General features: G+C 37.4%; 1 protein-coding gene across 1 annotated transcript in view; it reads right to left on the reverse strand.

Moving 5' to 3' along the window:
* Positions 1–13540, reverse strand: part of FAT2 (FAT atypical cadherin 2) — a 1015713-nt gene that overhangs the window by 600955 nt on the left and 401218 nt on the right. Inside the window, exon 3 of the mRNA XM_044069413.1 lies at positions 3128–6407. Coding sequence (XP_043925348.1) covers positions 3128–6407 — 3280 coding nt within the window. The remainder of the gene's footprint in view (positions 1–3127; positions 6408–13540) is intronic.

Here is a 13540-nt window from a genome sequence, read left to right on the forward strand (position 1 = left end):
GTTCAGATCTTTCACTCCTTATTTATTAGCAAATAACACTAGCACTTTATAAGACTTGAGCAAATTTATTCATGACAAGTTTTCACTTCTTGCACTGATGATTCAATCTGTTCATTTTTACACCATCTAAAATTTTTATCACATTCATCATTAAATATGTGTTCACTGTATGTCATACTCGGCAGTCTGACAAGCTGGCTTATCACATTGTTGGTCTTTATGAACTGAAGGAAACATTCGGTAGAATTTAAGTAGTAATTCATGAAATTTTTTTCCTCTAAAACCTCTATTGTAAAACCTCTTCAAATCCCTATCCCATCTTAGTTCTACATCTAAATAATTAACATATGTTGTGGAAGTAGTTACTGTAAGAGTCAGAAAAGAAGCACTTTTGCAGATTATTTTGGTAACTAAAATTTAAAATTGATCACCCCACCCAAAGGTCTTAATGGCATCGACTGCATTTTAAGCTCAGACTACTAAAATAACTGCTCTAAGCACTTCACCATATGCCATTCCACTAACTACTATTATCAGAAACTTCTTAAGTGATTAAGCACTGCTGAAGTTTAGATCTCCTGTCAAGCATCACCATACTCTTGGATTAATAACTACCAAAGAAAGGGAGTCAAACCACATTTTTTATGGCAACATTACAGTTTTTAAGTTTTACAGTTATTATGCCATCTGACTGGTGCAATTTCAGATCACATGAATGTCTGCAAGAATTGCATGAAGTAGAGTGAATATTTCAGTCTGATAAAATCTCACGAGATTAAGAGACGAAAGTGCTTATTAAACCTCTGTTTTTTCCATTTTTAAGTGTGTCCATTATTTTACTTCTAGAATGATATTAGAGTGTTAAGTTAGTTTGGGTATTTTGTCTGAATCCACACTTTGCTTAACAAGTTTGTTTGACCTGCATATACTGTTTGCTATAAAAACTGATTATATGGCACACAGGTCTTTAACTGAAAGTGTAATGCATACTATGATATAAACATTAGACTGGACTGTGTGTGCCTGTCATAGCTCATTGTCTACACTGCTAAAGTTAACAGATATTTCATCACACTGTTGCACACACACACACACACACACACACACACACACACACACACACACACACACACACACACACAAAATTGAATCTATAAGGCTTTTTGTAGTCTTGGGTTTGATTCTTTCACTCTCCACTTGCCTAAAAACAAAGGCACAGAGCCTTGAATGTGCAACAAATCGGGAAGGGAGACCTGTCTAAAGACATTTCAATTGTTTCTATTTTGGAGGAATATTCTTGTTTTAATATCTGATTTACCCTGCACTGAATGCTCTTATTTTTGAAGATATATCCTTATTTTCTGGCTTCATTTACCCCTTTGCACAATTTTCTGAATCCCCCTCATTATATGTGATCCTTTAAGCTGTCTGGTACACAGAAAATGACATTATATGATTAACATTCTAGTGACAACAATACTCTAAAGAAAGAAAACAGACATCTTATATCTCCCTGTTTTAAAGCAAAAAAAAAAAAAGAAACCTTGTATGGTACAATTTTGCAGTACAATTTATTAAGTTATTTAGTTTACAGATTTTTACTTTCTTTGATAGTGTGCTTATATTTTTCCATCAATTTTGTCACTATTTTGTTTTTTAAGTGTTTTTGAGTAGCAGCCTACATTCCTTTTGGAAATGGGAAGAGTTATGTGCTATTTGTTATTCAGATGTCCAGATTTTCAGCTGGATGTACCTACTTTTCAAAGGTTTTTACTCCCATTTCCAGTCTTTACAGGTTGAGAGATACGGCTGTCCATGCTGACTGTCTTGCTTATGCAGCTTATGTTCTGCACAAATGACCAGCACAGCATTTCAGAGTTGGTGAGTAGCATTGGGGTGGGGTAAGCAGCCAGTCACAGAGCAATGCATATCCTGCACATCTTGTGCATGGCCAGTGGAATGTCTAGTACAAGTGAACATGTGATGTATTTCATGCATGCATGTATGAGAGAGAGAGAACCAAAAACTATATTTACAGCTGTCACTTTCGGGACCCTTCCCTTCCTTCAATACCAGTGACTGGGGTGGTTTTATCATATATTTTGATTTGTGTGGAAGCTGTTGAACAAAAAAAAAAATAATTTGGTGAATGATACCATGGAAGTGCTACTGACTTTGAAGTCACTCAAATGGCTACACATGTGAGACTGTGGTAAATACTGTTAATAGTGGAGTGGAGATGCAGACACAGAGTGTAGTGTTCACATAAGGGTAGGTGGCTTTAGGCAGAGCTGAAGCCAGCACTGTGTTACAGATGTGGACTTACTATTATACAATATACTAATGCCTCTGCCACATAGGATATGGCTTTACAGCAATACAGTGGTCACATGCTGAGTCTTAGCCATAGCCAGTGACAGTACCCAGACATGTATCCAACAAACCTAAGATGTTAATGTACTCTGACACAGTCTCCACTCTGTGCCTCTAGCTTTACTTCTTACAGGCTGAGTTTTATATCTAGTCCTACGATGTGTGGCTGCCACTTTGTAGAATGCTGACATATCAAAACCCCAGTCTTTCATGTAACCATGAATACCACTTTGCCAATGTAATTGAACCTGTGCTGTCTCAGTATCACTTTCTCAACTTCAGATTCATGAGGAGCATAACTGTGTGATCATCTGTTTCCTTTATGCATCATTAGTGGACATCTCACATCTGTAACAGACAAAGTATCAAAGACTCTTGACTAACAACCAGCTTTTCTATTTACTGACACCAACAGAAATTACCTTTTCCTGTGCACATAGCACTCTGAAATCTGACACTTTACTGTTAAGGTTACTCCACAGGTAATATAAGCTGTGAAACAAAGTACTTTCATCAGTATAATAAACATTTAATGTCATGTCTTAACACTTTGGTCCAGCGGGTTATGTTTGTATTTAGGATTAAAGATGTCACAGGTTCAAATCCCAAAGGCACTATATGTGCTTTATCTGCCTTTGACCTATTCACTAATACTCAGGTTTACATTCAACCCAGCTGTAAAAGTAAGGTAACACTAGCTACTGACTGATTTATTAATGAAAAATAAAAGTTAAAGGGCACGGACATGTCTTACCTGTTTCTTCATCTATGCTGAAGATATCACTTCCTGTTCCATCACTTATGAAGTATCTGACTGTCCCATCCATTCCTGTGTCTCCATCCTGAGCAGTCAGCTTCATAACTGATGTTCCCAGAGGGGAGTTTTCACTGACAGAACCTTTAAATATAAATGAAGGAAAGCGAGGAGTATGCAAATTCTCATTTACATCGATAACTTCTATTTCAACATGACACGTAGAAGAAAGAGACTTGGTTGAGCCATTGTCCATGACTATAACTGTTAAGTTATAGAAGTCCTTACTTTCAAAATCCAAATTCTTTTCTAGCCTAATGGCTCCAGATAAGGTATCAATTTTAAATGTTCCATTGCCATCACTGACAAAAATATATTTTATCATCTCCACATCACCACTGTCAGGATCATATGCATCTAGCATTAATACCACTGTTCCCACTGGAAGGTCTTCGAGTGTCTTCACTCTCTGAAGTGGTGGAATACAGGATGGTGTGTTATCGTTGACATCTTCTAAAATAATACTTACTTCTACTGTTGAGAAGAGCTGACTGTCTACTTTCGCATGATCTCTAGCTTGAATTGTTAATACATATTTAGGCCAATATTCCCTGTCTAAAGGGCCAGCGACGTTAATCTCTCCTGTCAAATCATTGACAGCGAATTTATCCGTGGGTGTGAGAAGTGAGTACTGTATTTTGGCATTATCATCTAGGTCATTATCTCTTGCTGTTATTTGCTTAACCATAGTTCCTAGTGCTACATTTTCAAATACTTTTACAGAATAATATTCTTGCTCAAATGCTGGTGCATTATCATTTGCATCTAATATATTTACAGCTAGCAATTTCCAAGATGATTTCTGAGGAGTTCCAAGATCATACACCGTGATATTAAGAATATAAAAACTTGTTGTTTCACGGTCTAAAGGAGAAAGTATCTTAACCAGACCTGAGTTCATGTCTATTGTGAAACAGCTGTCATCATTTCCATCAGAGATAACATAGACAAGCACACCACTGAAACCAGTGTCTTGATCAGAAGCAGCAAAATGAATAACAGTTGAATTAACTGGTGCATCTTCTCTAATATCAACTGAACTTGGAAGGTCACTGTCAAACTCTGGAGGGTGATAATTTATAATATGAATATGTGAAAAAGTATCTTCCTCATCTTCTTGGAAAACATCATGGGGTCGACTAGAAAGAATTATGGTTTCTGCCAGCTTGCTAACCACTCTTGTTTCTTCACATTGCATGTGGAGTGGCACATCGTTGCTGGTGACAGTAAGATTAATAACCATAGGCAAAGCATAATTTTCACCATCAGTGGCTGTTACTTTAAGGCTAAAGGTGGGCAAATTTTCAACACGGTGACCAGAAAAGCTTTTCTTAAGCAAAAGCTTTCCTGAAGTACTCAGGTCAAAAAAGTCCATCTCGTTGCCAGACAATATCTCATATGTAATTAACTGTAATTCATCCAAATCAACTGCAGACAGGAGCCAAATCTGCTCTCCAGCTGTCATATTCACAGGTATACTTCCATTACAATTTATTTTCTCAAACAATGGTATATTGTCATTTACGTTGTTTAATACCAGGGTGACTGGAACCTCAGTTTCACGGCGGAAGGGTGTTCCTAAATCTGAAGCCCAAATTTGTAAGTGGTACCACCTTTGCATCAGTTCATAGTCCAGCTCTTTTGAAGTTGTGATGACACCTGAAAAAGGATCGATCATGAATGGAATTAATTCTTGGTTTACTATGCTGTATGTAACCAACCCATTCTCATTTGTGTCCTCATCTGTTGCAGTGACTTCTAAGATTGTTGTGCCAACAGGAACATTTTCATTAACACTACTGTAGTATGAAGATTTGGAAAATTTTGGAGCATTGTTGTTGTCATCTTTAATGTTCACATGGACTACGGCTGTATCTAGCTCCTCACCAATTATTACTTTTAATTTAAAATAAGACTTTTCCTGGAAATTCATTAGTCCACTTGTGGTAATGAGTCCAGTTCTGGGATTTATTTTGAATTTTCTAACATGGCTATCAGATATGAGAGTATACTTTAAATCTGGAAAAGATGGAGTTACTTTGACCATTACTACAAGGCTACCTGGAGGTGTGAACTCACTTAGTACAACTGTATAAATCTTCTGTTCAAATTTTGACAAAGCATGTTTTGGTGGCTGTATATTAATAATATGTACAGATGAAAACAAAGGTGGCTGACTTTTGTCTTTTGCTTGAATGCTTAAATTGAACCCATTAAGACCTTTCATCCAGTGGATTTCTTTATTTGACAATACCATAAATTCATTACTTTCTGCATAGGATCTTATGATTTTAAAATATTCTGATGGATCACCAGCTACTATATTAACCGAATTAATTCCAGCATCTGAACTGCTGGAGTTAACAGTGATAACAGCATATAAAGGATTGCGGTTTGTATCAGAGTCCATGACCTTGATTGATGTAATTACAGGTGGCTTCCTGGTAGCAGGTTCCACATGCACAAGAAGTCTGGCCACATTTCCAATGCCACTGCCTCCAGCAATCTTCATCATTCGATCCATTGCTAAAATTTCAAGTTCATGTTTTTTGGCACGAGTATGGTTCAGCTTGCCTGATAGTCTAACTACCCCACTGCTAGGATGTATGAAAAAAAGGTCTGTCCTTGTATTAAATGTATAGTAGAAGTTAGCGTTGGGACCAGCATCAGCATCTGTTGCACTTACAGTAGCGATGCTGGATCGAATTGCAGCGTCTTCTTTAACTGAAATACTGTAAGAAGGGGGTGAGAAGAGTGGCTTCAAGTCATTTCTATCCAAAATCTGGATCACAACTTTAGTCCAAGCATTATAGTGAAAGTTTTTTTCGGTGGCTTGAACAGTAAGTACATAGTGGTCTTTGACTTCTCTATTCAAAACAGCCATATTTCCAGTCTTTGTTTTTATTATTAAAAAGCAGAAATCTCCCACAGTATATTCTTCAGTCTTGAATAAGCCATCACTATCACCAGATACTATCTTGTACTTAATAACCCATGTAGGATCCATAATGTAAATGCCCATTTGCACACATGCATCTACATATGTCCTTGGGGCCGAATTTTCATAGATGGTAGCATTATATACATGACGAGTAAAGCTCAGAGGAGATGAGGAGTCTTTTTCCATCTTCCCTTCACAGTGCCAAAAAGGAATAAGAAACACTGCCATGACTAGCGTTTTCCATTTGATAACTTCCATTTTTAGTTTTATTACATACTCCTACAACAGAGACAAGAAAGAAAGAAAGAAAAAAAACGTAAATGTGATGCACATATATTAACAGAAGATTCATTGTTTTAAGCAGTCTTTAAGTCAGACAGCAATTGCAACATTTTGTGTGCTTGCATTTTCTACCAGAAAGTTTACTTTAATGATAATACTTCATATGAAATTAAACACAAAGCCACTCAGAAATATAAAGGTCTGACTACTGTCAGCTGACCCAGTTTCAATTTTGGCTCAGGCAACTGACAGAGTAACAGAGAGAGATGGGCATTACCATCCCTTGTAGGAGGGCAGCCCACCTATGATGATCGTTGGTGCAGGTTGAGGATGGCACGGTTGGGAGGTGTGGTCCAAAAGGCAGACAGGGTGGGGACAGTGGAGGAGCTGTTGCTGCTGAGGCGGAGCAGTATGCCTCATGGCCCAATTCCATCTCCACTCCATGGACATTACCAAATAGACCAAGTGGGAGAGGGAAATAACAGGATAGGTCATAAGTTAAACTTCTCAGGCGGATGTAGACAGCCAGACTCTGGCCCTAGCCCTACATCAGAGAAAGTCTAAGGGTTAGGAGTTGACTGGTAGACCTGACAATGAAGGGCATACAGCACTGGGTTGTGGGCAGTAGAATGATGTAGAGGGGTGGAAAAAAGCTACCAAAAAAAAAAAAAAAAAAAAAAGAGAAATTATCATTTGAACTTTACAAATGTTTCTGAAGCAGCAATCTATACTTCTTTACTTTTTTACAGCTCTGCTTCTTTTGGTACATTTTAGATTGCACATTACTTTTATGAACATACATTTTATGATTTTACCACAAGTACATAGCAACACCATTAAGATATGTTTTCCTGAAAAGAAAAGCACAGTAACACAGATTACCAGCATTATTATAAATAACAAGTATATAGGCACTTTTCGGAATCATCAGTGTCCAAACAAACAGAATCTCTCCCTTTTTCATTTTTAATTTGAGGGTGTACTGACCTCACCAAAGTACTTAAGACTGCAGCCACAAAAAAAAAAAAAAAAAAAAAGAAAAGAAATTGCTGAAATTCTGAACATGCCTGCAAAAGCTGACATAGAGCACTGATGAATGGCAGTTTATTGTTATGATCTTTGACTCACAAGTCCAAGTTTTTTTTGGCACAAGTCATTTTACTTTTAGAGTTTAGTATGTTCTTCTTCTGTCTTTGCAAATTTCATCTAGGTTCACCAGTTTCTTCTCACTTCCTGAAAAAAATGCTAGTTGATTGGCTACACTTAATTGTCTGCATATATATGTATTGTAGAACATGTAGAAAAATAATATAATCCCACTTTATAATCCTTTAACAGCCCCATCATTTAATATAAAACATCCTTCAGCATGTAAATTCCTCCATGGTACCTGTTCTAGATACAGTGAAGTTATAGTCCCACTTTATTTATCCCTTATCAGCTCCATCATTTAACAAAATACATCCCTTAGCATGGAGCTCCCCTAAACCAGCCTGAGTCATCTCAATGATTCCTCACCAAAAAGGTGTCAAGTTCCAGTACCCTTAGCTACTCTGGTAGAATAAAGCCTTGCCCCCCCCCCCCCCCCCGCGCCCAACTGTCATACATACTCCTGAATGATGATCTCTGATTAGTTTTCCACATTACGAAGAACCCAGCACTCTCTGAACTCATTCACCTAAACAGAACCAGGGGTACAGCTAACACCTTCCCTAGAGGCCTAAATCTATACTGCCACATCAATAATACCTTGTGGCATGACAGAACTATCTACCAAGGAGACTGCTTCCCTAGTAACCTTTAATACCAGTATCCAGAAGGCAGGATGTTGATCTCAAATTTTCAGCAGGAATACTTAGAGAAAATTGACATACTGAGGGATATTGTTAGTTTCCTACCAGTACAGGGTAATGGGGCTGAGCTTCTCAATAGTCACTTTGACTGCAAGCTTAGCATGAACCTATAAAATGTCTTTTCAAGCACATCCCTTCAAACTTCCCCACTGCATAACTTTTAGTTTATTATTAAATGTGTCATTCTCAGCTTAGTGGTGCATGCTGATATGTCTTCATATTTGATAACAATGAGTAGTAGCTTTTTGGAAAGCTGATGTTCTTCTTTCAGCTTTTCCCGGTTAGGGGTCGCCACAGCGGAACTCCGGTCCACTAATGATTGGCAGTAGATTTTTATGGTGCTGAGGTGCAGCCCGACACCCAACCTTCAATGAAGGCACACCCATTCACACATGTCTTTCAAATGCCACTCGACCACAGGGAGGACATGCCGACTCCACACAGAAGGCACTCCAGACAAGAATTGAACAGGAGAACCTCTTGCTGTGAGGTGACAATGCTACCACTGCACCACTGCAGATAAGTAACCCAAAACAAATGGGATCACATAAGGATGAAACTTTCCATACCCTAAAAAAATTAAACACGTGTAGAAGGTACAGCTAAATATGGAATTATGAGTAATAATTATGAGTAATGAATATTATTGCAGTTCTACATTTTTATATGCATTTCATCAAATAATAACTTTAACTCATTATAGATAAAAACAAAGCATTTGTTGGACAGAAGACCACTGTGTCACACCAATTTAAGCCATTTCTTACTCCTTCCTGTAGCCTTACTTTTCACCATATCTGTAGTCATTCTGCAAATCAGATGCAAATAAAACTTCACATTTAGAAGTAGGTGTAACAACATTTTCATAAATTATTAAACTACTGTTATATCTGATCATAGCAAATGTGGCATTATAATAACATGTAACATACAGGAATATGACTGGGTCTTCAATCATAATCAAGCTGTTATGTGAAACATGAATGTCAAGAAATTTCCCTCAAGGGCAGAGGGAACTGAAGGTTGAAAGGTGAATCTTGATATCCATGTCAAGAGCACAAAACAACTAAATTATGAACAGACTGACTATTACTCTTTATAATACATGAAGCTTCAGCTGCTTTGATTACTGCTAGTTGTAGGAAAAAGTGTAAAAAGACAAACGCTTGGATAGTATAGAGCCTAATACAATATAATTTCTACAACAGAATTACTGACTTTAAGCTTCTTAAACAAGACTCATCTTTTCTACCTTTCTGTCCTCATCCTTTTTCCCCCTCACATCACTTTCTCTACAAAATTTCTGTTAAACCCATCTATACACTACTCCCTCTTTCATATCTTGTGCATATTTACACACCCTTTGCATTTTGTCAACAAACCTTTTTCCATCATGTTGTTAATCTTTACTATTTTGCATACTCTCAACTGTTAAACTTGCACACATCTTCCAGCTTTTCTTCAGCATCAGCACAGATGTTGCTGTACACCTTCAAGGACCACCACGGCTGGATTAAATGTTATTCTTTTATTCCAACAATATAAAACAGTGTAAAAACTTTCTGTAAGCGCTTTCGGGTATAAACCATACCCTTCTTCAGACAAAGGGCTATTAAGGTTTTACATTCATTTAAATAGTCAAAAAGGCACCAAAATGTATGCCATTCACAGATGTTACCTCTATCTACCATTAGATGGCAATACATACATTACTTTCTACATACTCTTGTTATTATTGTTTAGTGTCTATACAATTCATTGACATCTACATACAATCCATAGTAAATGTATACATTAAAAATATTATTATTATTAATGGATAATAATATTAATAAACATTTCATATTATTAACAACTTAATATCACTAAATAATTTTCTTACTTCCATTTTAGTGAATATATACTTTCTTAAAACCATTCAAATTATACATAGATAAATTTATGAATATACAACCTATTTTATAAAATTAATTCTTTCTTAACTACTATTTTAAAATTAAAATTTTATGTTAATGTCTTAGTGGCCTATCTCTAAGGAAAGGTTTGATAGATATCCTGTCATTCAAACCTTTCCCTTTATTGGATTGCATTCTAATAATCCATCTAGTTTCCTCCTGTTCTGTGTAGTTTTTAACATTCCCTAGCCTATTGTTTCTTCCAATTAACTATATTACCATAAATTTAAATTTATGATCTAACCCATTATTAAATACATGTTGTGCTAGAGCATTTGTCTCACCTTCTCGATTAATTGCATAAATATGTTCTCTTACCCTTTCTCTCAGATTCCTATTTGTCTTGCCTATATAGAAGCTGCTGCATTTTAAACAGCTAGCTAAATAGACTATATCTCTGGCCTTACAATCAGCATAGTGTTTAAAATTATATGTTCTTTTTGTATCTGGGTGAGTGAAACTATCAGATGCCATCATATAAGAGCATTGATTACATCGTCTGCAAGGAAAGGTCCTTTGTCTATTGGATGCTACCCCCTTCTTACTTCATTTCTCATAACACTGCAGCCTTTTCAAAGACTTGTTATTTCGATAACTATAACTGGGTTTATACCCTACTATATTTCTTATTTCCTCATTTGTACTCAGTATAGCCCAGTTTTTATTAATAACCTTACATATGTCTTTATTATTATTTTAAAAGGGAATATTCAGCCTCAGTTGTGTTTTTAACTGTCTAGGTTCTTGCTTCTCATTATCCTGTAAGTAGGCTTTCTTGCTACTAAAATAAGGTCTTCCCTTTCCTCTTCTATCTATAATTTGGGGATCCATTAGGACATCACTTTCTTTACTAGAATATCCCCTCTGCAAAAATTCCTTTCTTAATTTCTTTAAGGTTTGATCACATTTTACATCCTCACTAGTTAGATGAGATATTCTTCTCCCTTGATTTATAACAATGTTCTGATAAATATGCCCTGGATGCATACTCGTGCAATGAAGTAAATTGTTTTTCCTACAGTTTTTCCTAAATAATGCTGTGGTAAAGGTCTCATTCTCTCTAACTATGAAAACATCTAAAAATTCAGTCTCTGTTTTTGACCATTTGCCTTCAAAGCTCAGGAAACTTGTGGTCTAATTGATGTATTCAACAAATTTGGATAAATCTATTTCAGTCCCTTTCCATAGAAAAAACACATCATCTACAAATCTCTTATAATATACAATTTTACTAGCATATTCCATGTCCATAATACGAATCTTTTCCCATTGGGCCATTACTAGATTGGCGTATGAGTTCGTACATGGCGTTCCCATCGCCACCCCTTGCCTTGTAGATAATATTCATCATTATACATAAACACATTATTTTTCAATATTAATTCTAGAAGCATCATACATTTCATTATGATATCAGAATTAACATTATTTTGACACAGAAAATGTCTTAGATATTCAAGTCCTTCCTTATTAGGAATCATTGTAAATAATGATTTAACATCCAGGGTTACTAACCATACATCAGACATATTTACTTTGTCCTCTAAATCTGCAGAAAATGTGACCAAAAATTCTTGTGTATCTCTAATTATACTCTGTGTTTTCCAAACTAATTCTTTCAGTTGATTTTCGACATATATAGAGAGTGGTTCTGTCAACCACCCTCTACTAGAAACTATCGGTCTCATTTTGGATTGTATAAATTTTTATGAACCTTTGGTAAACCTTTAAATGTTGGTATTGTCGGTAATTCAATCAAAAAATATTTATATAAATCTGCATCAATAACACAGGCACACTGACGTCCCACTCACCTGGCTGAACAAGGAGAAGGTCACGGTGAGCAGCCTGTCTGGTGCTAGGATCCGCCACATAACACAAGCACTCAGGTCACTCCAAGGCAAGTACAAATATGACTCAGTCATTGTCCATGCTGGTGTGAATGACCTGAGACGTACCTCCCTGGACTACATGAAAAGAGACATAGAGGAGCTCTCTGAGCATGTAGCCCAGGCTGGTATGACCCTGACCTTGAGTAGCATCTTACCCTCACCAAGAATGATGCCACAGTATGAAGACAAGATGATCAATTTCAACAATTGGCTTAAGTATTGGTGTCATTCAAAGGGGATCCAATGCCTGTCAGCTTGGGATGATATGCACGACAAGCCACGATGCTTTGCTAGGGACGGCTTGCACCTATCACCCCTGGGCTTTCGGATATTGGCAAAGGCTCTTGCTACCCCCATAGTGCCTTTTTTAGGCAAGGCTCAAAAGACAAACCCACCTCCATAGGTATCACAAGAGATAAGAAACTAAGAGTAATGCTACTCAACGCTAGAAGTCTAAACCTCAAGATGCATGCACTCAAAACTCTCCTTAGCATGGAGAACATCGATATCTGTGCAGTAACAGAAACTTGGTTCAGGGCTCCCGAGAGCACCCCAGCACTATCAGGTTATACCTCATACCATGCTTTTCGGCCCCAAAACTTGGACCGAACCACAAAAGGAGGGGGAGTATCGATATTCATCAAAGATACCCACACCTCCAGGTTGGTGGCAAAGCACGAAGCATCAGAGACTATCCATGTGCAACTAACAGTGGGTAAAACTGCCTTCCAGTTTATAGCCTGCTACAGACCACCCTCCCAAACCCAGGAACCCCACTCGGCCTTCCTGAGAACACTGGAAAATATGAAGGTCTCTCCAAACACCATTATATTGGGCGACTTCAACTACCCAAACATAGACTGGGAGCATTACTCTAGCTCCAACACCCTTGCCCAAAGGTTCCTAGAATTCATAAACTCAAATGCTATGGAACAACTTGTTACCACTCCCACAAGAGGGGAAAACATACTGGACCTGATCATCACCAACATGGGGACTCTATGCTCCAGACCAGAAGTGTATCCCTCACTGGTAAGATCAGACCATAAACTGATCTCACTGGATATTCACATCCCGACCCCACCCCCTGCCCAGAAAACCACAGTGAAAAACTTCTCTAAAGCAAATTTCACACTCCTCAAAACTGAGGTGGAATCCTTCATAGCCCCCGGGCCTGTGGAAAATACGGCCCAGACCGCAGAATCCTTTATAAATGCATTCTATGAACACCTTCAGGACTGCATGGATCATGCAATCCCAAATAAAACCAAGACCCAGTCCTCCAAAGGCAGACGACCTGTCTGGTGGACCCCAGCCATAAACAAACTATACAATAGAAAGAGGAAGCTACTACATGATAGAGCAAAATCCCAAAAAGGGAAGGCATCTCTGATCAGTATTAGCAAAAAACTAAGGGCACTCATAAAATC

Source organism: Protopterus annectens, chromosome 4.part0 (genome assembly GCF_019279795.1).
Source record: "Protopterus annectens isolate FY-2018-M chromosome 4.part0, PAN1.0, whole genome shotgun sequence".
NCBI lineage: Eukaryota > Metazoa > Chordata > Ceratodontiformes > Protopteridae > Protopterus > Protopterus annectens.